The 24,955-nt window shown below is 51.9% G+C and overlaps 1 protein-coding gene across 8 annotated transcripts in view; it reads left to right on the forward strand.

Moving 5' to 3' along the window:
* TYW1B (tRNA-yW synthesizing protein 1 homolog B) overlaps positions 1-24,955 on the forward strand; it is a 110,828-nt gene that overhangs the window by 61,795 nt on the left and 24,078 nt on the right. For all 8 annotated transcript variants that reach the window (XR_012765921.1, XM_075440321.1, XM_075440325.1 and 5 more), the window contains one exon: positions 17,564-17,674. Coding sequence is in view for 7 of the 8 variants with exons in the window: in XM_075440321.1 (XP_075296436.1) it covers positions 17,564-17,674 (111 nt within the window). In the remaining variant the exon portion in view is untranslated. The remainder of the gene's footprint in view (positions 1-17,563; positions 17,675-24,955) is intronic.

A 24,955-nucleotide genomic window follows, 5' to 3' on the forward strand; every position in this document is an offset into this window, starting at 1 on the left:
TGGGTGGCAAGAGAGCCCAGGGAACGGCCGTGTCTTCAGTGCTCTTCTTCCTCAGCTCCCATTTCAGCTGCTTTGGGTTAGCCGAGTGCCAGCGAGAGCAGGATATGACCCCAGACTTCCTTGGTGGGGCTGGCTTTGAGCAATAAACCAGCTCGTGCAAAGAAGCGCTGTTTCTCTGTGTTGCCTGTCGGTGTTTGTGGCTTGGCCCTGTTCCTTTGTATGGCTCTCCAAAGGGAGCTGCTGGTGCGAGTCGGGTGCTTGTGACTTTGGACGCTTGCTGGTGGGGTTAGATGATGGCTGTGATCAGCGGGGTGGTCTGTGACCTCCCAAACTGCGTGCCTGTCCGTCGACTCCATGGCTGCTGAAGGAACCCATCGGGAGCCTTGTTGACTTGCACGTTGTGCGCTTGAGAGCCAAGTCCTGCGCTTGCTCCTTGGATGGAGCTCCTGTTAGATTTGCCAACGTAAGAAATGCAGGGACTACAGCACACGGCTTCAGAGTCTCCTCTGAAGCTGCTAAATTGCTGGAGCATCTTTCATATAAATTTGTGGAGTTTATTGTCTTGTACCTGCTTGAATACAGAAAGCTGGTGATTAGTAACAGTGACAAGAGGTCGGAGCAAACTGTCAGATCAAAGGTGATTCATTCTTCATTTTTTACCCAATTAAGGCCTCTGTGATGGGTGAGGTCGGCTTCTCTCCAATTTGTTCAGCCATTTCTAAGTGCAGTAGTCGGGTGCAATTACTGTGCTGACTAATTTGGGATTCTGCCTTTCTTGTTATCCCAGAAGAGCACTTGGCTGCTCATAAATCTGTTTGGTGGAGGAACTGAAATTAGATGCACTGTAAATGATCTCCTCTAACTGCTTAGCTCTAAAAACAGAGGAACGTAGAGAGTAGAGGTGGTGGTGGTGGTGAGCCCCAGAACTGGAGACTTGATGATCATCAGCGCTCATGCAACTATTTACAGACCTGTACAAATCTGTGTCTGCTTCATTGCATTTATTTCCTTCTGGCTTTGTGTTGAAATTTGCTGAACAATCTCGAGGAGCCTTATCCCCTTGTAGGGCTCTGCTGAAGAGTCCTGCTTTCTGCGGAAGGATCTGAACGGTGTGTTTGTAGAGACTAGGTCTCTAAAAGAACGCTTTAATTCAGGATGTCGGAGTTTCGGGTAATGTCAAGCGTGTACCCCCCAAGGCAGACCCCTCAAGTGGGAGCAGAAGTTGCACCGTGCGTCCAGAGACACTTAGGACTTTGTTAAAACCTTTGTTGTGATTTTTTTTTTTTAAGAAGCAATATATTTTTTTAAATCCATGTATCAGGCTCATGGATACCTTTGATATGTGCAAAATTTTATTACTCTGTTACAGATTGGACTTGGATTCCTTTACAGAAGGCACGGACTGCAGAGCGTAGCCATCTTCTTCGCCCAGCAGCCTTCCCCCCAGGGGCTCCGGCCGCGCTGGCGGCTGACCAGGCAGAAAGGTGCCGTGTTTGTTCAGGCTGCCAGAGGCAGACACCCACCTTCCACAGCTGTAACGTGACTGAACAGCTGAACGTGCACCTTGCTGATCTAAGTGAGGAGACGGTGCTGGTCAGTAGCAACACACGGTGCCTCATGCCCGAGGTTTGCCTTCAGGCAGGTTTGTGACGCTGGCTACTCCCCCCCCTGCTCTGCAGGAATGAGACGTGGCGTTTAGACCCTGATGCTAGCCCTGGTGTTTGCCATGACTTTGGATTTTCTACAATTTGTATTAAGCTAATTCTCTTTCCTTCACCCAACCTCTGTTGCATTGAGCAAATCCTTCTGATTCTGCTCTAAGTCCCCAATTCTCATGCATTGCTTCTGTTGCAGTGGTCTGTGCGGGACTGATGGAGCAATACCACACTTTGAGTGAGGTGGGGACAGCAGGATGCTGCATGGTGGCAAGTGAGAGCTCTGATGTTCCGTGTGATGCTTCAAGAGCATCCCTTCTGGTAGCTATCAGGGTTGCCCAGTTATTTAGTGGTCATGTCCCTGCACTTGAGAGCACATCACACACAGGAGTGGTAGAAGAGGTGAACCTTGCCCGTGACTGTCCCCCTTACAGCTGTTGTACACAGGGATGTCCCCTCTAGTAAGTGTAAGCAGTCCAGATCAGGGATGCCATCTGTCATGGTCACCCAGTGGTCCTGGGACAAGTGAAAGCTTGTAGTGGTTTTCAACATTTCGAGACAGGAGGGATGGTTGCCTCAAGTGGATTGCTGGATGTGTCTTGGCATGGCTTCAAGAGGACCAGAGTGCTGCACAGAAAGGTAGGGGCAGTTCCTTTGCCAGAAGAAGTGACCGTTGCCTTGTGAGCTGCCAGTCTGCAGTCTCTGCAGACACTGCTCCATGATGCTGACCTGGCTGTGAGGCTGGGGTGGCCAGGAGGGAAACCTTCTCAGCAGCTGGAAGTGATGGGGCAGGGGCTGAGGAGTTCAAGTGTCTGAATGCCTGCTCTGAAGTGGTGATGTTCTACCAGTTTTACTCGGGTAAATCTGTAGGGCGTAGTCCTGTAAACCAGTGGGAACAGAAGGGAGTCCAGCTCCTGGAGGTTAAAGCTCAGAGCATGACTGCTTGAAATGATGAGCCAGGTACAGAGCCTGCAGGAGCTGCTGAGACTCCCAGTGCTGCACATGACCCCTGGGGTAGGTGCTAGTGCTTCCAGGGGGTTAACAGCAGCCTCTGGCAAGCAGCTGTTTCGCAGCAGGGTTGATCTCCAGACCCCAGGTGTGTTGCAGAGCATCATCTAGGCGCTGTTATAGAGTGATAGAATGGTTTGTGTTGGAAGGGACCTTTGAAGGCCATCCAGTCCAACCCCGCTGCCATGAGCAGGGACATCTTCAACTGGATCAGGTTGATCAGAGCTCCATCCAACCTGGCCTTGAATGTTTCCAGAGATGGGGCATCTGCTACCTCTCTGGGCAACCTGTGCCAGTGTTGCACAACCCTCATTGTAAAAAATTTCTTCCTTACATCTAGTCTAAATCTGCCCTCTTTGAGTTAAAAATAATTACTCCTTGTCCTATTGCAACAGGCCCTGCTAAAGAGCTTGTCCCCATCGTTCTTATGAGCCCCTTTTATGTACTGGCAGCTGCTGTAAGGTCTCCCTGCAGCCTTCTCTTCCCCAGGCTGAGCAGCCCCAGCTCTCCCAGCCTTTCCTCCCAGCAGAGGGGTTCCAGCCCTCGGGTCATTGCTGGGGCCTCCTCTGGCCCCGCTCCCACAGCTCCAGCTCTGTCCTGTGCTGAGGGCTCCAGAGCTGGACGCAGGACTCCCGGGGGGTCTCAGCAGAGCGGGGCAGAGGGGCAGAATCCCCTCCCTCACCCTGTGCCCACGCTGCTGGGGATGCAGCCCAGGGCACAGTTGGCCTGCTGGGCTGTGAGCACACGTTGCCAAGTCATGTTGAGCTTTTCAGCAACCAGCATCCGCAGGTGGTACTTCTTGTGGCTGCTCTCCATCCCTTCATCCCCCAGCCTGGGTTGCCCCGACCCAGGTGCAGGACCCTGCACTTGGCCTTGTTGAACCTCGTGAGGTTCATACGCGCCTGCTTCTCAGGCTTCTCCAGGCATCCCGTCCCTCAGGTGCGTTGACCTCACCGCTCAGCTTGGTGTCATCTGCAAACGTGCTGAGGGTGCGCTTCATCTCGCTGTCTGTCATTGATGTTATTAAACAGTACTGGTCCCAGTATGGACCCCTGAGGGACACCACTTGTCACCGATCTCCAGCTGGGCATTGAGCTGTTGACCACTGTGCCGGGGCTGCTTTTGCAGGCTTGCCCGTGTGGAGCGTCATTGCCGTGCGTGCTCAGACGGGCAATGTCCCCTCTCCTCCTGTCTCCTCCTGGCACGTCTTGCTCTGTCCCAGCACCCTGCAGGAGTGATCTCAGTCCCCAGCTCAAGCTGGAGCTCGACTATTTAGTAGGATGGGCAATTAAATTGTTTAAAGTTTATTTACCTTTCCATAACGTTTGTTGCTTTAGAGCCTAACTCCTGGGTTAGGGCTCTACAACAGCAGTAGGATGGCGAGGATTGCTTAATCAATAAGAAAGAAATTTATTTCAGCCTCCTTATTTATGTTGTTCTTTGTTAAATGAAATGGGCTGGGTTTTCAGCAAATCATGGTGGGGCTCTCAGTTCTATTTTTAGGTGATTTGGACAAAACCCAGAAGAAAAATAGTATAAATCCTTTGCTTCGCAGACTGCGAGAGTGGATTTTAATGAGGTAATTATGTTTTTATGGTGGATTAATCTCTGCTTCCATCATCTGAGTCTTCAAGTTGTGTTGCTGGTTTGTTGTTTCCCGAGGTAACGAGTGCCAGTTGATTCTCCTCAATACGGTAGCCCCTTCCCTGGCTGCCACCGAGCCGGGGCTTGGGCTGCCACCGTGCCGTTAGTCGCGTGTCCGTCGCGTCTGCGTCGCTGGCTGCGGCCGTCTGTGAGCGGTACCCAGGAAAGGGCGGGGGCTTTGTCAGAGCGCGGATTCCCTTTTACCTTGCAGACATGATGCTGCTTCGTTTCTGCTTGCCCTGCAGTTGTTCGCTTAATCCTGTACCAGTGCTGCTTTGTTTAAGGTGCAGTTGATTCTTCCATTCTGTATCCCTCATTGCTGAGCAAAAAGCACTGATTTTGAGAAACATTCTTCTGGAGCCCTGCAAAATTTCAGTGGGATGTTGTTTTCCTGGCTGAGATTTCCAGCTACAGAGGTCTGTCCAAGTCTTTGGCTGTCTGTATAAAGAACTGCTGGGGTGGCTTAAAAATCCTCAACGCCTGGCAGTTGCCGTGGGGGAGACTGGGTTCCTCCACTGGACCTGAAAAGATGTTGAATGTTCAGTTCACTCTTTAGCTAGAAGCGTTTGGCTGAAGCTGGAATCTGTTTTTAAACTGCTCTTGTCCCTCACTTTCTTTTCTTTGCATGGATGGATGCCATTCAGGTTTTTCCTTCAAGGTGCCCAGTCTGTGTGTTGAGATATTTGGCATGTTGCTGGATGAAGTGGGCTCCCCTCCTCCTTTGGGGCTCCCCTCCTCCTTTGGGGCTCCCCTCCTCATCTGTAGTTTATGCTTAATATTGTCCTTCTCTTGACTTCGTTGCTCTGCCAGGGTTACAGCTGCGTGCTGTGAAGTGAGATGTTTGAAGTGGTGGCTCTCCAGGACCACCACCTCGGGGTACTGCAGGTGACCCTCATCTTTGGCCGAGCAGCCAAGCCTGAGATGTTGGGTCATGGAGCTAGAGAGACGTGGCAGCGTGGAGCTCTCGCTGGGACGTGTGGCTCTTTTGGGGGCCATGGAATGTGTGGGAAGTTTCAGAGGGTGGGTTCAGCTCTTCCCCATCGTGGGGCTGGGTCCGAATGCCTCTTTTCTTCCCCACACACGACCAGACATGAGTGTGTCTACCCCATCCCGTGACCTTGTATGCAAAGTGCTGGCCCCGATGAAAGTAGAGGTGCCTAACGTGCTTAAAGAGAAATCATTTTTTTGGTCAGCTCAAAGCAAGTCAGTGGTTCTCCTGGATTTTGCACCTCTTGGAAGGGGCTGTTTTGCAGATGGGATGGAGCCAGGGTGGCCCAGGAGGTCAGCTGCTGGCCAGGCTCCTGTGCTTGTCCTCGCTTCATGTTGAGGAGCAGCAGCTGGAGCTGGGCAAAGTGCTCATCCCTTGGTGGCGGTGTGGCAGGTCCCTGCTGCTGCGGCAGCTGCTGCTCCGACCCACGGGACTGCTGCCGCGCTGCGCTGGGAGACGCCCGCGCGGACAAGGTCCTGATCTTGCCTATATTTGGGAGCCTTCACGAGAACATCCGCTGGCAAGCTTCTGGTTGAAGTCCTCTCAAAGTCACGGGGAGCTGGGCACAAACTCGGAGCGCTGCTGAAGGGTTTCGTCCTGGTGGAAGGACTTTTCAGTTCCAGGAGTTCGCTGGCTGCTGGGGTTGGAGCCGGTCTCTGGTTGCGAGGGCTCTGGCACGGGCTCGGCGGGAGCCCTGCCCCGGCTGCTGCTGCTGCCCTTGCTGGCTGTGTGGTGTTGGACACACGCTGTGCCCCCCGGGAAGCTGAATGTCCTCAGGCTGCGTGGTCTGCTCAGCAGCAGGCTGCAAGCGGGTCTGCTGCTGCTGAAGTGATCTGTTTCAATGCTGTTCTTCTATTTTAAGTTACATTGTTGGACATTTTTCCCCTGGTATACATTTTACATGCTAATTCCTTGAAACTGCCCTAGAAATAGTGAAAATAAACAAATAAATAATCACTGGAGTAATGTTAGTGCAGGTTTACAAGACTAAGTGTATTAAAAATGAGTCCATGGAAAATGGAGCAGTCATGGTTCTGGATCTACTGAAGCACGTTTTTAGGTCTCGGAACAAAGCTGTTGCTGTACTTTGTTTTATTTCGAGAGATTTTTAACTAAATAGACTGATTAATTTCTACTGAAGTGTGAAGCAATAAAGTAGATTACAAGCAATAGGTGGCGAGTACAGGAAGAGTGATTGTGGAGGAGAATGTGGCTTAGGATGCTGGTTTAGGAAGGCAAGATAATGAAATTTGATTTGTTTTGTTCTTGGTTTGCAGTCTGGATCGCTTATTCCTGTGCTTCGTACGTCAGCGCTGCTCACGGGCTGAGGGGCTTTGCTGGTGGAAAATACGGGCTTGGGAATTAGTGCTGATGTGTCTGTCTCGTTTCACAGGATCACAGAACGGTGGGGGTTGGCAGGGCCCTCTGTGGGTCACCCAGCCCAACCCCCTGCCCAAGCAGGGTCACCCAGAGCAGGGGGCACAGCACCGCGGCCAGGCGGGGCTGGAACATCTCCAGAGAAGGAGACTCCACGAGGCAGAGTTTAAAGCTGGTCGATACCAACTGATTTTGTGTGATATGGGAACAGTTATGTTGACTAATTTCTGTCTTTTAAAAAAAACTGGTGCAAACCAAAAGTCCAACTTTCATGTTTTTTGTAATTATTATTCGTGGCAATTTTTTCTCTTATTTTCAAGGCTCTAGAAGAATAAGAAATTTCGTATGGCTTTTGGACTCAGCATCTCAGAAGAATAAGATTTTATAGAGACAATTTTGTTTCTTACACAAGTATAGTAAAAGTGCAAGGATTACAGTCTGCTTTGCTCGTTGGCCGTTGTCCAAGGGGACTGAGTTGGCATCGAGGTGTCAGGGTGAGACGCAGGACCAGTCCCTCGTCATTTGGATGTGTGCCCCCTGCAATGGTTTTGTTACCGGGTTGTCTTGCAAAGAGCAGGAATGGCTTCTGCATGAAAAGGTGGCACCAGGTTTGAGCTGGGGTTTTTTTGTGGTTTTTTGTTTGGGTTTTTTTGTGGTTTTTTGTTTGGGTTTTTTTGTGGTTTTTTGTTTGGGTTTTTTTAATTTTAAAGTTTGGGTTTGGTTCTGGGTTTTTTCAAAACATCCTCGTTTCTTTGGCGTTAGAACTGGAGTGTGGTGCTGGAGCCAGTGCAGGGTCCAAAAAGAGAGTGGTGGTGATGAGGTTGGCTTCCTCCCCCGTCCTGGGGGTGACATGGGGACAACTGTCATGCTGTAACATCCCGGGCAGAGACCGAGGGCTTCAGTCCTGATCTGCAGGTAGGTGCTGGGGTGGAGCGCGCTCACTTTCCTAGCAGTAAAATCAAAGTTCTGAGCTTTGCTCTGGTTTCACAGCGGAGTAGCTAATAGGTTAATTACCCTATGGTAATGTGTACCTATTTTAGCACTGAAGACAAAGGCTCAAGTTGCTTTAAACTGGTGTATTAATAGCAAATGCTTGAACAATGTAGGTTTTTAGTAGATACCTACGCAGCATAACCTATTCAGGTTTTTTGCTGTAATGACTGTATTAGCCTGAAGAAAGGAAGCTGGAAACTTTTGTACTTTGTGCTGAATTAATCTTTGGAGGGGAGAAATCTCCTCTGCCGTGCGAGTCTGCTCAGCAGAGCGCTCTCGGGTGTTTGCAATGTGACTTTTAGGAGGACGTCATCCCTCCGGTGCCCGTGTTCGGGGCTGGTTCTGTGGTGATAGATGAGCCCGAGTGAAGTGATGAGCCCTTTATTTAAGGGGAGGGTCCCGGCTGCCAAAAGAAGAGATTAATCTGCCGTCCTTCCAAGGGCACCGAGTCTTTCCCTGGTGATGTTCTCCTGGAGCGCGCTGGGTGCCGCAGCTCAGCTGCAGAGCCCCTGGGCGCCCGGAGACGCCGCAGCGCTGGGCTCCGGAGAGGCAGAAGGGATCTCTGGTCCTCTCGCAGGGACTCTGTCTCCTGCTGAACTGTGAGGGCTTGGAAAGCTGTGAAACTTGGGCCGTGTTGGCATTGGAGACTTCTTTTTGCTGTGTTTTGGATCTTTTATCCTTCATGGGGTTTTACGCATAAAGATGCGTGTTATTACAGAATCACAGAATCACAGAATAGTAGGGGTTGGAAGGGACCTCTGTGGGTCACCCAGTCCAACCCCCTGCCGAAGCAGGGTCACCCACAGCAGGCTGCACAGGACTTTGTCCAGGCGGGTCTTGAATATCTCCAGAGAAGGAGACTCCACAGCCTCCCTGGGCAGCCTGGGCCAGGGCTCCGTCACCCTCAGAGGGAAGAAGTTCTTCCTCGGGTTCAGCTGGAACTTCCTCTGCTTCAGTTTGTGCCCGTTGCCCCTTGTCCTGTCGCTGGGCACCACTGGAAAGAGTCTGGCCCCATCCTCCTGACCCCCACCCTGCAGATATTTGTAGGCATGTATAAGGTCCGCTTGCAGCCTTCTCTTCTCCAGGTTGAACAAGCCCAGCTCCCTCAGCCTCTCCTCGTAGGAGAGATGCTCCAGTCCCCTCACTATCCTCGCAGCCCTCCGCTGGACTCTCTCCAGTAGCTCCTCATCTTTCTTGAACTGGGGAGCCCAGCACTGGACACAGCACTGCAGATGGGGCCATATTATTGAATATGGTGAACAGAAACTTGGCTGCAGGGTTTCTTTCCGATCGCATCCCTGTGACAAGTAATTTCCAAGTGTGAAAATTGCTTTGATATCTTCATTCAGGACTCGCTCGCATAGCGAGGCGTTGCGTACCCCGGAGAAGGGAAGCGAGTGGAGCCCGTGGGGAGCTGGGCTGCTCCCCTCGCAGGGGCTGTCGCTCGGGCAGGGCCGCTCGCCGGCCGCGCCGCAGCCGGGAGCCTGCCCCGAGCACCGGCGGTGCGGCAGGGTTGCGTGGGCATGCCGGTTTTTTAGGCTGTTCTGTGGCATGCTCAGAGCGGGTCCTTGCCAGCGGGGAAGCTCTGAGAATGTGTCATGAGGTCGCCTTGGAGGCTGAGCCTCTCGTTGGAGGGTGTAGGAAATAGTGAAACCCAGAAGCTGGCTTTTGAGGTGGCTGCCTGTTCCTCATCGAACACCTGCGAAGGATTTGTGAAGTGGCGTGGAAGAAGGAGCACTGTCTTGTTTAGAGCCTGCACCAGAATTTCTTCTCCTCCAAGAACTCCTTTCCCGTTTAAGCAAAGCAGTGTTTCTATTGACAATACTGCTTTTGTTACTTGGGTTTCGTTAGCTGCAAAATAAGGATTTATGTGGAGTTGTCTGTCAATGAAATGTCATCTTCCTAGCAATAAATTTATTTTATGTGCATCTAAGGAAGGTATAGGAGTGTTCAGAATATCTGGCTTGAAGCTAGTGCACTGAAACCTGGGGTTTGATGTGTTTACTTCCAAATGGCGGGACGTTGTTAATTTGCTGTATTGAAAGAGCAATTTCAAGTGGCACAATCCAAGGTAAGGGTCTTGTAGGACCTCGGTGCGTGGCTTGGAGGAGATTTGTCTCCTCTTTGCCCCTTGTCCCAGCCTGCTGTGGTCCCGTGAGGTCCGGTCCTGTTCCTGCTGCGCCTCGGCCCTGGCCGGGGAAGGGAGATGCTCCTCCGCCCCAGCCCAGCTCGTAGCAATCCAGCACCCTGCTCTGTGCAGCACGGTTGACGTCTTCGCCTCTCCCTCTTCCTCCTCAGATTAGACCTGGGATGTTTTATAAAGAATAATTATTTGATCTACGAAAAGATGAATGTTGAGGAGGAGGGAATTAAAAAGAAACGATAAAAAAAACCAAAGCCCCAATCCCTCTTGCTTACTGAAGCGAGAAGGGAGCACTTTGTCAAACTGACACGCGAATCCTGTATCTTGCCGTCTTCTGGGCCAGCGGATGCCGGGAGAGCGGTGTCACCGCGTGGGCTCTGAGGTGTGCTTGGTGCTTTGGCTTTGAGGTTTGGCCGTCGGCAAAGCAGGGCATGCAGCAAACGCTCATTTGCAAATGTTATAGGACTAGGAAAATTTTAGGGTGGTTTTCATGGAAAATGTACCCACCCTGGCCACGGACAGGAAGGTCAGAGCTGCTGCTTGCTGCTCCGAGGGCTGGCCTTGGCGCAGCTGGGGGGGTCTCCCTGCTGCTCCCCGCGCCGGGCTGTGGGGCCACGCGTTGTGCCTGGCCGCGAGCGAGCGGCAGCCCGGCCACTCGCCCGTGGGTGCCCGAGCCTCGGCCACTCGGCCGGCCAGCGAGGGACAGGGGCAAGGAACCGCATCCCCGTCTGCTGGCCCCGGTCGTGACTTTGAGCTCTGGCCACGGGGCTCTGCCATCGCTGCAGAGGGTACCAGGGCACGCGACACCTTCGAGACAAAAGTTTTGATCTCCTTGAATGAGAGACCACGATCCTGGGTCCAGTTATCAAAATATATGTGGGGTTTTTTTTACAGTAAGTATCTTCCCATCACCTCCTTCAGTTTATTGTTTTCCCCTTGTGCTCTGTTTCTGGCATTCGAAGGATGCAATGCTTTTTAGGGTAGCTTGGAAAGATTTTCAGGAGGAATTACCTAAAGTGAAAATGCTGCTTTTCCCCGGGTTTTTCATTCCTTCGTCCTGAAGTCTAATCTGTCCTCAAGGGTCTGGGGAACGGAAGGCTGAGCTGGCCCCTGTTGACTTGCATTTTTGGGACCCCATTATAAAAGGGTGACAGTTGGTACAACGTTTTCGGAATGCAATGAGAAAGAAAGCACAATATCTCTGTTTCTTGAGTGTGTTGTCAACAGCGATGTGCCCATTGCCATTACGATGATGTGCTCTGTCAGAACAGCATCTCCTCCCGAGTCAGCTGATTTACCAAGGGCAAAAGCATTGCTGACCACTGAGCTTTGGGGCAGAGGGGGGATTTCCTGGCAGAGAAGGGTGGTCCTGCAGGGATGCTGCTTTATAGGGCGTGGAGCATGTGTGGGTGCCTGGAGAAACCCGACAACGATGCTGCTTCACCTCTTGGAGGCTGCTGACACTTCGGGCAGGGCCAGACCCCTCCATCCTTAGCCCTCCTGGCTGCCCGGGGAATGCGCTGTGACCTGCGGCCATGCCACAGTTTTAGAATCATAGAATTATAGAGCCATTAAGATTCAAAAAGACCTCTAAGACCATCAAGTTCAACTGTCAACCCAAGACTACCACGCCTGCTAAACCATGTCCTGAAGTGCCACATCTACACACCTTTTGTACTCCTCCAGGGATGGGGACTCCACCGCTTCCCTGGGCAGCCTGGTCTGGTGCCTGACCACTCTTTCAGGAAAGAAAACTGTGGTGTGCCTGGCAGGGACAAAGCGAGATGACCCCTCCTGCAGTGCTCAGCTGCAGATCGGAGCAGATTCCTCGAGAAGTCTAGCGCAGTGTTCTGCTGCGGCCCCGCGAGGAGACCGGCTGGGCCTGGAGTGCAGCCAAAGAGGCTTCGTTTGACTTTCAAGCTTTCACAACTGAAAAAATAACCCTTTAATAGTCAGTTATTCTGTTTCTGCAGTCAGCTCTTTGTAGATCGTGCCCTTCAGCTGTGATCTCAATCAAGGTCCCTTCCAACCCAAACCCTTCTATGGAAAGGCTGCAGATCCCTGCTGAAAGCTGTCCTTTTGCCCAGGCTGGACGAGCGTGCTCGGAGCAGAGGGTTGTGTTGGAGCGAGGATTCATCCCACTTTCCATGCAGAAGTGTGGGCATCGTGCTGTAGAACGGCTCTGATGATCTCCATTTTTTTCATAGTATTACTTGAAGTGTTATTCTTGCTTCCCCAGCCTTGAATAGATTTGCTTCAGTGTACTCAACGGCTCTTCTCTCAGCTCCCAGTTCCTCGCTGAGGTCTGAATTGCTGGTTATTTAATCTCACAGAATCAGCCTGGCAGGGGTTGGCAGGGCCCTCTGTGGGTCACCCAGCCCAACCCCCTGCCCAAGCAGGGTCACCCAGAGCAGGGGGCACAGCACCGCGTCCAGGCGGGCCTGGAATATCTCCAGAGAAGGAGACTCCACAGCCTCCCTGGGCAGCCTGGGCCAGGGCTCTGTCACCCTCAAAGAGAAGAAGTTCTTCCTCGGGTTCAGCTGGATCTTCCTCTGCTTCAGTTTGTGCCCGTTGCCCCTTGTCCTGTCACTGGGCACCACTAGAAAGAGTCTGGCGGTGGAAAGAGGTGGGAAGGCACCTCTGGAGACTGTCCAGTCCAACCTTCCCCCTCGGAGCAGGAGCAGCTCAGTGGTTTGAGTGCTGACCATCTCCAAGCATGGAGACCCCTCAACCTCCGTAGGCGATCCTGCCTGGTGTTCAGCCACCCTCCCTGGAGAGATTTCATTTAAAAGCGCCATTTGCTGTGCTTCAGCCTGGGCCCATGTGTCTTGTCCTCTCCCTGGGCACTGCTGGGAAGAGTCGGTCTCCATCCGCTTTACTCCCCCCACCAGGTATTTATTTAATTTACACGGGGATCTCTTCTTTTCTTTCCCACCTCTGATTTCCCTCTGTCACCCGAGCGGCAGGCGCAGTCCCCTGCCTGCCAGGATGGCCATCTGCATACAGAGCTTCTTGGCATAAATTAGATGCAGTTCCCCACCCTCAACTTCTGCCCGTTCGAAAGGCTTGTTATCGTTATTAGCTTTTCCTTTTCCACCGATGGAATTCCGATGGCTGTCTGAAGTGAAATAATGGCTGCTTTTTCTGGAAGCGCGGGCCATAAAGCATTGCAATCTGGTTTTATATCCTGATGGTTTAGATCATTAAATTCTCAGGGCTTACGCTCTTATTTCTTGTTTTTCAGTGCTTAAAGAGGATCTCCTGGGGCCCTATTGTACAACCAAATACAAATAATACATTAATAAAACAGGATTGGGTATTTGTACTGCCGGCAGTCGGTAAGGATTACTTGTATGTAACATTTGTGGTGTTAGGCCCTTAGTCATTTGGATCTGTCCCTTCTACCACTCTTAAAAAGTGGCTTTTGCCTCTCCTCAGACAACACTTCAGAGACTGGCCCTCTGGAGACAGGTTTCTGCAGCCGCAATACTAATTTCTGATTTTCTACGTATTTTTCTGTATCCCTTTGGCAGTGTTTTAGTTTCTTTACCTGCCTCTTTCACCACTGATCGGGACTAGTCAGTACAGTTCTTGTGATAGTTCAGTTACTGAAGTGATGGATAATACACCCAGACTGCAGTTATGACTTGTCAGTTAGTTCTGCCCTGTGGGGGGAAAAGCCTTTTTAATGTGCTGGTAGCAGTTCTAGTTTTATGAAGTACTTGCACTTTAGCGTTAGACTGCTAAAATGATCTGGGATGTATATTGGAGAATATTAGAAATGGGATTTAGATGGGAGAAACAACCCTCTCCCTTCGTGCCAGCCTTCATCGCTGCAGGAAGAAGCGCTCGCTGAAGCGCTGTACCTAATGTACGTTAGAAAATGTTGTGATAAAAGTAAATGGCGACGGTTCCATCCTCTCTACAACACTGCTGTTGCAATATCGTGTTTACTGGCGCTGACAGCGTGCCTCCCGCGTTCAGCCTGTTGGCCTGAGCTTCGAGCCATATTTTGGTGGCATTTATGTTTAGTCCCTCTGCAGAATGAGTGTAAAATGAGTAAATGTTGGGTTTGTTTTTTCTCCAGAAAAAGTGTTTGCATGCCTCAACCCGTTTCTGCAGTAGGAGAGAGAGAAAACTGTTAGTCAGGAGAACAAAGCACAGAGTGATTAGGGATTAGCCCCTAAAAACCATTTTTTAGATTGTAGAGGGAAGAGGTGAGATGGTCCCAGCAGCTGCAGGCATCAAGATGCTGGGTAGAGGGTGTCCCACCTCACCATGGCCTGCAAGGTGACAAGCGGCTGAATGTCAGACACCAGAGGAAGGAGGAGGGAAGGCTGGCAGGCTGCTTGGTGGCCACCGTTGCACGTGGATGTCCTCTGCCAACAGCAGGGGTTTTTTTGCAAACGTTTGTATTTTTGCTGGCCCAGTTGGGTTTTGGTCATGGTCTGCCTGAGTGCCTGTCCCCCTGCTCCGAGCCAGAAGCAGCTGGTGGTGGCTGTGTGCCTTCACAGCAGCTTTCACGTCATGGCCTCTCTTTGTATGTGGTGGCAGCCACTGGGAAGCAGGGCAGCTCTTCACAGAATCACAGAATGGTCGGGGTTGGCAGGGCCCTCTGTGGGTCACCCAGCCCAACCCCCTGCCCAAGCAGGGTCACCCAGAGCAGGGGGCACAGCACCGCGGCCAGGCGGGGCTGGAATATCTCCAGAGAAGGAGACTCCACAGCCTCCCTGGGCAGCCTGGGCCAGGGCTCCATCACCCTCAGAGGGAAGAAGTTCTTCCGTGCATTCAGCTGGAGCTTCCTCTGCTTCAGTTTGTGCCCGTTGCTCCTTGTCCTGTTGCTGGGCACCACTGGAAAGAGTCTGGCCCCGTCCTCCTGACCCCCACCCTGCGATATTTCTGAGCATTGGATGGCCTGGGGTTTATTTCTCCGTGTTACTAAGGTTGAGATTTTCCTTTCTTCTCCTGTACCCTCCGCGGGCGCCGAGTACGCAGCCAGCGGCGGCGGTGCCGCTGGTGCTGGCTTCGAGAGGCCGCGCCGTCCCGCTGGCTGCGTGCCCGTGGCCCGGCTGCGCACGACAGCGGCGGCCAGAAATCCGCTCTTGGTGTTAGCACGAAACCGTCCTGCCCCGAAGAGATGCCCCTCAAGGTTTCGCTTCGTGGTGGGCTCCCCGCTCCGATGGCTTCACTGGGGACCCGACCTCCCAGCCTCTGAGGGATCGGCAGCCTTTGATAGGGGCTGGGGTTTAAAAATATTTACTGCTGCCTCGAAGCTGCCTGTGCTTGTTTACCGCTGTGAGCTGACCTTTGGGGAGACATTTCTCGATTAATTGGTTATCGCATCACTTCAGAGGATGGACAGGAGCGTGCGTATCGGAGTTCTGCTCCCTTGTTAGATATTTTCTCTCTAGTTTCTTCTTTCCCTGTTGTGTGGCAAGTGATGCATTTATTTTTTGTATTGGGTCCTCTATTGTTTTTTCTTAATAATTAGCTGTTGGTTTTGTACTTGCCTGCTGTCTCTTGGCCTCAACCTTTCTTTTGCCAATTTATTCAAATCATAAGAGCTGCAGATTTTTGTTCTTAAGTATGTGCTTATAAGCTGCATGTTAAATAGAGGCCAGATATTTTAATTCTTATAAAGCATGGCCTTCAGTAATCATGGTCCCAATAACTCTTTAAAGTTATTCTCCACCAACTTTTAAAAAACATAAACCCTCCACCTGTACTGATGTTCTCAAAGCATCCTTGTAAGCATCGAGTCCTGGCTTGTGTTTGTCCCCTGGAGAACTGTGCGGGTTTACCTGGCGCTTCGGGCTCCGGAGGTGACAGCGAGAGGCAGGGGGTGCGCTGGGACCCGTCTGCCCGCGTTGGGTGTAGTGCTCTGCGTACGTCTCTGTTGGGACGTGAGCAGGAGGAACAGGATCCTCCTGGTTTTTCTTTGTTTGTCCTTTCATTATTTGCTGTTAAATAATCTGGAATGTTTCCATAGCAAACTGGTATAGAAAATAAGATTATTTTTTTCCTCTTTCCCCTGTGGAAGACCTAAATATGTTATTTTAGGTAAGTGATGTTTTGATTTTTATACAGAGGACAAAATTCACCGATGTGGCACATAAACCAAAGGCTCTGAAGAAGTAAAATGTGGCTAGATAGGGGCTTGGTACTGGGAAGTACTGGTTTTATATGGGGAGGGGTGATAGCATGAACCTTTGAATAGCTTTGGTTGGGACTCGGGGTCCCGGGGTCTGTCCCTGCTCTGGCCCTGGCCAGTGGGTGCTGTCAGGGGCATCGCACTGGCAAACAGTCCGTGGCTGAGTGATGGAAAGGTCAGTCCAGTAGCAGATCTCCTTGGCTTGTCATTCTGGGTTGAAAAATGTAATGAACTGAAGAGCGCGCGCGCTTCCCAAGCCTAGCACTGACGTTCAGGTGGCCTTGCGCTGCGGGCACATTATGGGTAATAGGTAGGGGAGAATCTCGACCCGAGTCTAGGCGTGGGCTTTCTGGAGCAGGAGACCTTAGTTCCAGCCCTTGCTGCTCTGCAGAGTCCCAGCCTCGGCGTGCAGCCTGCTGGTAGCCGTGGAGTCTTGGGTTGCCGTGGATTTGTTACAGTGCTCTTTTGGTCCCGCTACGCTGGTGCTTTTGTCACGTTGTACAGTCTGCAGTGTGCCAAGGAGGGAAGATGAGTTAATTCAAGAAACAATTTTGCTGGAAGATTGCTCTATAAATAAATTCCAGAGAGAAGTGAAATAAGACATTAGTGAAAGATGAAGGAAAGGAGAGAGGAAAGATGGAAGCAGACGTAAGCAGTGAGACTGGGTTTGTTCCATGGCCAAGTGCTTATACTGATCGTTAGAAGTCCTCTTGTCACCAGTAACTTCTTTGGTGAGCAGCGCTCGGAGGGAAGAGCAGAGTGAGCCCAAGGGAAGCAGTCGCCGGAGCGGGGCCGGTCTGGGCGTCCCGGCGAGGCAGTGCTGCGGCAAGGAGCTGTGTCACCCGGCCGGGGGATGCAGGGCACGGCTCCGTGCGGGGCTGCTGCCGGGCAGGAATCCCACCGCCCTGCTGCACAGGGTACCGAGGGGTGGAGGCTGCTCTGTCCTTAGCGCTGCGGCTACCGTGCGTGTTCCCAACGGCTCGCACCAGACTTTTTGTAAGGTGAGGTCGTAAGCAGGGTATTTTCAGTGTTTCCTGGTTGTGATTTTAATTGTCGCTTTGTGCTTCCAATAAAACGTTCCGCGTAGCTGATCGCAGGAGAGCCTTTTCTCTGCGATGCTGTGCCTAATGTGCTGGAAGCGCTCGCGGGCAGGGGCAGGCAACGGTCTGCCTGTTCCTGTTCAACCTGTCCACAAGTTACCGACGCCAGCTGATCCAGCCGGAGGAAATAAAATATCCGTACAGCAACTAATGGTGAGATTTTATGCCTGGGGAAGCAAATCCAAGAGAGAGAAACTTCCCAGATATTTTCCCATTAAGTTAAAGCTCCTGTAAAAACAAAGTGCCTGGGATAGATAGAGGGAAGAGAAGTCTTTGTATGGGGAAAGGTGGCTCAGCTCACAGGTGCTGTGGCGTTGCCTGCTTGAAAGAACTGGTGAGGTGACTCCTTGTTGGGGTCTCGTTTGTGTTAGCACCTGGGCTCTTGGAATAAATTAATGATTTTGTTTGTTTGTTTTATATCCCCCCTGTGAAGCTGTGTGCAAGGCTTAGAACATCCTCCCTGTGTCAGAATGTGTTGCTAACAGAATTTTTCTTTTATTTCAGCAACAGCGCACAGTTTATAGGCTGACACTGGTGAAAGCTTGGAATGTGGATGAGCTCAAAGCCTATGCTGACCTGATATCCCTCGGTAAACCAGACTTCATCGAGGTCAAGGTGAGCTGCATGGAGCTATTTTATTTTTTTTTTCCATCAGTATTTTATTTTTTTCCTCCGCATTTCTGCCCCCTTCCCAGGTCTTAAACTTGTACGAGTAAGTTCAGCTCTTCCAAAGATTTCAGCAATGCAGAAGAAATTTACCTCTTGCTGTTAAAGTTAGGCAGCCAGGTTTCTAATATTTTATGTGTGCATTTGGAGTAATCTTCAGTGTTATGCAAGACGAGCTTTGGACCAACTGGCATCGATTTCTGCTCAACAGAATCATAACCCTCTGGTCGTTTTTTGTTTCTTCTTTTATGTCAACCGACATTTTAAACAAAGTATTCTGGACCAGGCTGGTAGCTTGTGGTATTATTCTTCCTATCCTGGCCTAAAGTTCTGCCGGGGGAAATGGTGATGATGGTTGTCTTACTGGTGTGGTGTTTGTCAGGCTGTGCGTAACGGGGGAATACGACCCTCTGGGACTGGAAGAGCTGCCAACAGGAGCACATGAGATACAGCAGGGCAGGAGGAGGTTCAAGCAGGGCAGGGGATGCTCGATCTTGGGATTAATCATTTTAGTATATAGAGAAAGTAAAAAAGACACATTGCGAGGTGTACTGTAAAGAATCGCTATCAGCATTTCCATCCAGCAGCTCCTCTGCAGACCAGCACATTTACCTCAGGTCTGTACCTTTGCAACTCAATTACTTCTGGACTTTCTCTCTCCTTTCTCTTTTTTCTTTCTCTCAACTTTTTTTAACCTTTATTTAGTGCTGCTTTGAAGAAAAAAAAATATGGAGTTTGCTGCAATTTCCTTATGAAAGAAACCCCAAAGGTTTTGGTGTTATCAGTATTGAGAGGTCCCTTTCTTTCCGAACGTGCTGCTGAAGTTGATAGCTTAATGCAAAAAACCATTTTCATTGTGGTTTGGGGAAAACCTCAGCGTTACAATGCGCATCAGACTGTTTTATATTCCTCAGGTAAAACCTAGCAGGAGGAGTGCTCCTGTGGGGCCCTTCCCACCTTCCATCTCCTGACTCTCACTGCAGCCTGGTAGTACAAGGTCCTTGCTTCCAGCACGCGAGGTGAGCAGCGACGCGTGTGCACCCCAGCGTGGAGTGCGAGGCTGTCAGTGTACATGCTACTTAAACCACTCTGCCATCTGTAGCGACTTTAATTAGTAAAATGAATCTGGTATAAATTAATCAATGTTCCTGAGCGCTCTCCAGGGTGAACATCTGTCTCCTCGAAGGCAGAGGGCTGCCGCTCCCTTTGCCTGGGGCCGGATTCAGCCTGGCAGTCATGGTTCCCCAGCAGTGCAGAGCTCAGCTCTCCCAGTGGCTTTTCCCTGGCAAAATCATGCCTTGGACCGCCAGGGAAATAGAGGTGAGGAGAGGTGGTCCTAGAGGGTATTCCCAAAGTGGTCGTAGATGTACTCCGGGCACTCTTCCAGCTGGGACAGGCTCCAACGCTGTCCAAAGCGTTGCCTTTGCCCTCCGAGCACTTCAAAGCGCCTGTCAGATCTCGGCCAGCGAGGATTTTCTCCAAGGAAGGGATAAGTATCGAGCGCTTCACCGTGTTTGCCAAAGTGTGAACCGAGGCAGAGAGGGGCTGTGTGACATTCCCCGAAACCACGTAGCGTGGGAGCGCAGCTGGGGGTTCATCGTCACTCGTGCCTGCCCACGCTGGCTGCAGAGGGTTCACAGGGGCTGCAGGACATGGAAGGCAGAGGGCTGCGCCCGGCACCCGATGGCCACGTGTGGTTGGGTGGGATTGGGTCTTTTCATGGACTGGTACGCATGTAAGTTTGCACTTTGCTTTATAAAAAAGATGTGCACAGTTTAGTGTTCGTTAAATAAATTTGCAAGCGGGATGCTTTGATCTAAACATCATTTTCTCAGAAATATTTCAGCAGGTCAGTGAAGTTCTGCAAGTGCTGGAGGACAGAAGTGTCTACCAGGGCGATGATCCTTGTCAGGTCACGGTGCCGTCAAGCTAAGGCACAGAACATCTCCTGCCTCAGTTTCTTTTGTGTGAGTGGTTTAGCATTGTGCCGAGACTGTGGCCAGAAGCGCAGTCTGTGGTTGGCACGTGGAAAGTCTCCTGTCTTTCCAGTCCCACGAGCAGTGCGCAGGGACACAGGGGAGCTCAGGTTTAAGCATTTTTGAAGGATGCAGCATCTCTCTCCCTTGTCTCTGCTAGTTTCTGTGCTTTGGCTGGGAGCGATGGGGAAAGCCTTCCCTTCCCTGGTTACAGCTGTCGTTCGACAGCACAGTACCGCGTTTCACGACTTCATTGCCGTCTGCATGCTCAAAGTCCAAAAAACATCTTCTGCAGTTTCTTCTTCGTTTCCAGTCTAGTGGAGGGAGAACGATTTTCCAGAGCTCTCAAAACCACACAGCGAGTCAGGCAGCAGCAAAGCCCTGCTGGACAGGAGCGAGCTGCTGGGTACAAGGAAACACTCTCATTGCTCTTCAGCGTCAGCAGCAGAAATGAATTGTCAGGGTGCTGCTCCGCCTCGTCCATCAGCAGGCTCTGCAGTAGTCTGCCTTTTTTTCCCCCACACTTAATTGAGCTGTTAAACAGGGCTGTGCAGTCCCCTTATCTTTATTTTGAAGGCGGGGAAGCAGGGTTCATACACTCGAAGTACGAAGCACACGGTTGCAAGCAGCGTCGCTGGCGGTGCCCGGTCGCGGTGGGGTCTGAACTGCTGCTGTCGCTGTCTGAAACACAGGGTGGGACTCTGCGCCGGCACAGCGCTTGGGGTTCAAATGGCATTTCCATCCCTTTTAAAAGTCACAAAATTTTGTGGTGGCTGCCCTGGAGCAGTGGTTTAGCTTGATGCTAGGATGTGTTTAAACAGACCCTGAGCTGGACGAAAGGTCTTGCTCACAGATTTCTGAGATGTTTTTACGTGAGAGCAAGGGGTTTTTGAACGAAGCTGCCTGTCTGCCTTGCCTCTTTGGAGCAAATGCAATGTTCCAAAGGGTGGCACTTGGTGCTCTGCAGAGGGCCAGTAGCTCACACTAAATGTGGTATTAGCTTGATCAGTGGCCTTATTTCCCTCACAGAGTTTCATCTGCCGGTTCCCCCTGAACAGCAGCATTTCTAAAGTGCGGAAGATCTGGCTCGGTGGGGAGACGCAGTGGCTTTCTGCTCTTGCTGCACTGCCTCAGTCACTTGGAAGTGTGAGGGGATTACACGGCTTCGCACCTCAAGCATGGAACCAGTTTTTCCCTTTTCTGGGCCAGAAGGAGTAAACAGCATGTTCTGGAGTGGCTGAGGAACGACGAGGGGTAGCGAGAGTCCAGCCGAGGACCAACAGGAGAGGCTGGCGGAGGGGACGCCATCTCAGGGACGCCTGCCTTGCTTGGCTGTCCTCCTCGGAGGTGTCGATTCATGGCTGGGGGGGTGGTGTGCCCGGCACTGCTGGAGACGTTCGTGTTGCTGTGTGCCCGCGCTCAGACCCCTACCCCGCCGTCTGACCTCGCTGCGTCGGTAGGTTATCCTCCTTTGCCTTCAGCTCTGCAGACACCTTGTTTTCATCTGACCATCTTTCATCCTGGCTTGCAAAGCTCTTCTCCAGCGCCCTGCCCTGCAGATCAGCCTTCTCTTGCGGCAGGGGACCTAATAAATGCTTATAAATATCTGCAGGGTGGGTGTCAGGAGGATGGGGCCAAGCTCTTTTCAGTGGTGCCCACCGACAGGACAAGGGGCAACGGGCACAAACTGAAGCAGAGGAAGTTCTGTCTGAACATGAGGAAGAACTTCTTCCCTCTGAGGGTGACGGAGCCCTGGCCCAGGCTGCCCAGGGAGGCTGTGGAGTCTCCTTCTCTGGAGATATTCCAGCCCCGCCTGGCCGCGGTGCTGTGCAGCCTGCTGTAGGTGACCCTGCTTCGGCAGGAGGGTTGGACTAGATGACCCACAGAGGTCCCTTCCAACCCCTACTATTCTGTGATTCTGTGATTCTGTGGGTCGCTGTTGCAGACGGCCGCTGCCGTGGGTTCAGAGGCATCTGAGCTGCAGGGTGAGCAAACCGGGGTCGAGCGTGCGGCGAGGTGCTTTGCTGCTTCTGCCGGGGAAGCAAAGAGCCGAGGTCTCCGTCCCTGCGATGTCTCGCTGCTCTGGAAGAAAAGGTGAGCAGATCTCCTTCTCAGCAAAGGAGAACGGCAGAAGAGGGGCCGCATCATATCACACACCCACACCCCCCCCACAGCCTGGGGGTTTGCGATCGTGCAGGCGAAGTGTGCGTAAGCAGGGTGGTCACCCAGCCGAAATCCCACAGCCTTCACAGTGACGCTTGATACAATGGTAGATGAAGTCTGGAGTTCAATTCTGACCCAACAGAAGACAGGCAGGGTTGAGGTGAGTTCACCAGCACTCACTGTGGCCGTCGGTGTTCCCTTTCCTGCAGTCGGTGCTGATCGGTGCTGGGACCGCAGCTCCTGCCAGCGTGTGGCTGCCCTGTGGTCCAGCCCCGCAGCTGTGGTGTTCACACAGCGTTTGTGACCTGGGAATTTTCCCTGCAAGATGTAGCATTTTTGGTTAAAAGTAATTTCCTGTGTTCCTTTGAGAATAAAGCATATTGAAGAATCTATTTGGCATGAGGATAGGGCTTAGTGGTTGTTTTTTTTTCAAAACACCAGCGTGATAGGTTAAAACGGCAAAGACCAGGTCCTGCTCAAAGCAAATAAACAAAAAAATATTACAAGATACTGCGAAGCATCTGCCAGAAAATGAGGCTCATCTCAGCGGGATTTCCTGGTTAAATACTTGAGATAAATGACGTTCATTTAAAATGAATGTAGCTAATCCCCTGTTGCTCCAGAGAGGCTCACGGGGTGGAGTGGGTAGATTTAGATTCTTGCAGGGCTCTATACTCGTTCTCATTTACAGGAGTACCGTACAGCAGCGTGACTCTGTGGTGCCCAGTGACAGGACAAGGGGCAACGGGCACAAACTGAAGCAGAGGAAGTTCTGTCTGAACATGAGGAAGAACTTCTTCCCTCTGAGGGTGACGGAGCACTGGAACAGGCTGCCCAGGGAGGCTGTGGAGTCTCCTTCTCTGGAGATATTCCAGCCCCGCCTGGCCGCGGTGCTGTGCAGCCTGCTCTGGGTGACCCTGCTTGGGCAGGGGGTTGGACTAGATGACCCACAGAGGTCCCTTCCAACCCCTATTATTCTGTGGTTCTGTGATTCTGTGACCCTGTGCTCTGATTTAAGCCAGTAGAAATTAGCCTTGATTACCTTTGTGTAAAATCCAAGTGAAGGAGGAATCGGTCGTGTGGTGATTAAATACACATCAATTTTATTTGTTGCCTTACTCTGTTTTAAGGCCGTAATGTCACTGTCACAGCTGTACAAAGCTGATTGTTACATTTAAGATCTAGGTGGAACTCATCTTTTTGCGATGTTACCTTCGTTTTGTTTTAGAAGCCAGAGGCTTGTGTCGACACGCAGTGTTTTGCCGTTTATATTCCTTCTTAAACCGAAGGGGCAAAAGGGTTTTCGTATCGGTGTAACCGGGTCCTCAGGAACTCGCTCCGACGCGTGCGGTACGGCAGGGTCACGTCGGTGCGTGGCCAGAGCAGGGCCCGGGAACCCAGCCCGGGAACCCGGCCGGGACCTCCGGTCGCTGCCAACCGACCGCGAGCAGCTGGGGCCGCGTCCACGCACCCCCTGCGCTGCCGGGAGCGTGAAGGCTGCGCGTGTCGAGTGCTGAACCCCGCGCACGCGGCGCTGGCTCTCGGAGCCGACGGTGCGGGAGGTCCGCTCGCTCCGGTCAGAGCCGTGGGTGGAAGGACGGCCCCGGGGAAGCGATCTGCGCCTGCTGAAGCGGAGCTTCGTCTCGTGGTTTTTTCTTCCTGCCTGAGCAGAGCCTTGCTGCTTCCCTCCATCCATATTAATTTAAGGAAAGAAAAAAAGAAAGTCCTGCCTGGTTTATCTGCTGTTTGAGGGCCGTTGGTGCCATGGTGCTGTCCGAGGGCAGGACTGCGCCGAGCGGAGGTGAGGGTCGTGGCGCTGCCCAGAATTTCCTCAAGCCTGTGGGAAATCAGTTTTCTGCCACCTGACAGCTCTTGCCCCTGGTGATTTCTCTGCAGCACAGCAGCCTCGCAGGCTCGGTGCCCAGCGGAGCGAAGGGCGATGCCCTGGGACTGCAGCTCCTGCTCTTGGCGTCCGGGGCTTTGCTATGGAATGGGTGGGAATGAAAAGCAAACGTCTGGAAGGAAGGACCAGAGGGAAGTTCTGTCCCAGTCTGCTCACTCTTGTCATATTAAACAGTGAAGATTATTTAAGTGCTTAAAATAATGAGGAAAATGAGCTCTGCTTTAATGAGTTTTTAATTGCATGCAGCAAGAGGCGATTGCCCCCACCTGTCAAAAAGCTCTTCAGAGTCTTGCTGCCATTCTAGTCTGCATTTAGATGAAGAGGAGGTGAAGTTAAAAGATCTCCTGGTGCCTGCCATAAAACAAATCCAGGCAATGTATAATTTCCATGCCTGAAAAAAGCCCATTGACCACTCGGTGTGCTCTCAGCTGCGGGCTGTGGGTCCAAGGACGAGACACGAGGCGTGGGTGGTCCGAGGTGGGCAGCGGCAGGGCTGCCGGGGCTGCCCCACCTCCCCGTCCTGCTGGAGAGCTGCTGGGCTCTGCGGGATAGATCCCAGCCGCCCTGGGCTGCCGTGGGAAGCCACTCCTTGCCCTGCTAGCGTCTGTGGTGACAGAGGCCGGGACCCAGCGTGCTGCTGCTGCTGATCCAGCTGAAGGTTGCGGGTTATGAACAGATGAGTCGAGTTCGGCTTGACATCGGTGGGTTTTTTCCTGCTGTGAGTACACAGTAAGGTGTGATAACGGGCTTCCTTACAAACACAGGTGAATGATTAAATCTTGAATTTTCAAGTGACCCTGCCACACAGTTTTATTGAAAAGTCAGTCTTCCTCCAACCAGAGGCTGAGGAGTTTTTGCAGTGTAGTGCTGGGCTTGGGTGCAAATGTGAGGCCGATGAAAATCCAAGCTAAAATGGATGGTTCTCATCTATTTTTTGTGTTTCGGTATCCAAAAGAAGTGGGAAGCATAGGGCCTGGAAATTGTGTTAGGCTGGTGAGGCTGGTAGCTGTGACCAAGGGAGGCTGTGGAAAATAAAGATGTCTGGAGCCTGGCAGCGTGTGATGGCCCAGTGCCGCTGTGCGCAGCTGCCAGGCTGTGAATAATAACAGTCTGTGGCTCTGCAGAAGGGCTAGCACCATGTAGTGTGTTTTGCAGCTGGGGAAACTGAGGCAGGGTAGGAGTGTGTCG

Source organism: Opisthocomus hoazin, chromosome 20 (assembly GCF_030867145.1).
Source record: "Opisthocomus hoazin isolate bOpiHoa1 chromosome 20, bOpiHoa1.hap1, whole genome shotgun sequence".
Classification (NCBI taxonomy): Eukaryota; Metazoa; Chordata; class Aves; order Opisthocomiformes; family Opisthocomidae; genus Opisthocomus; species Opisthocomus hoazin.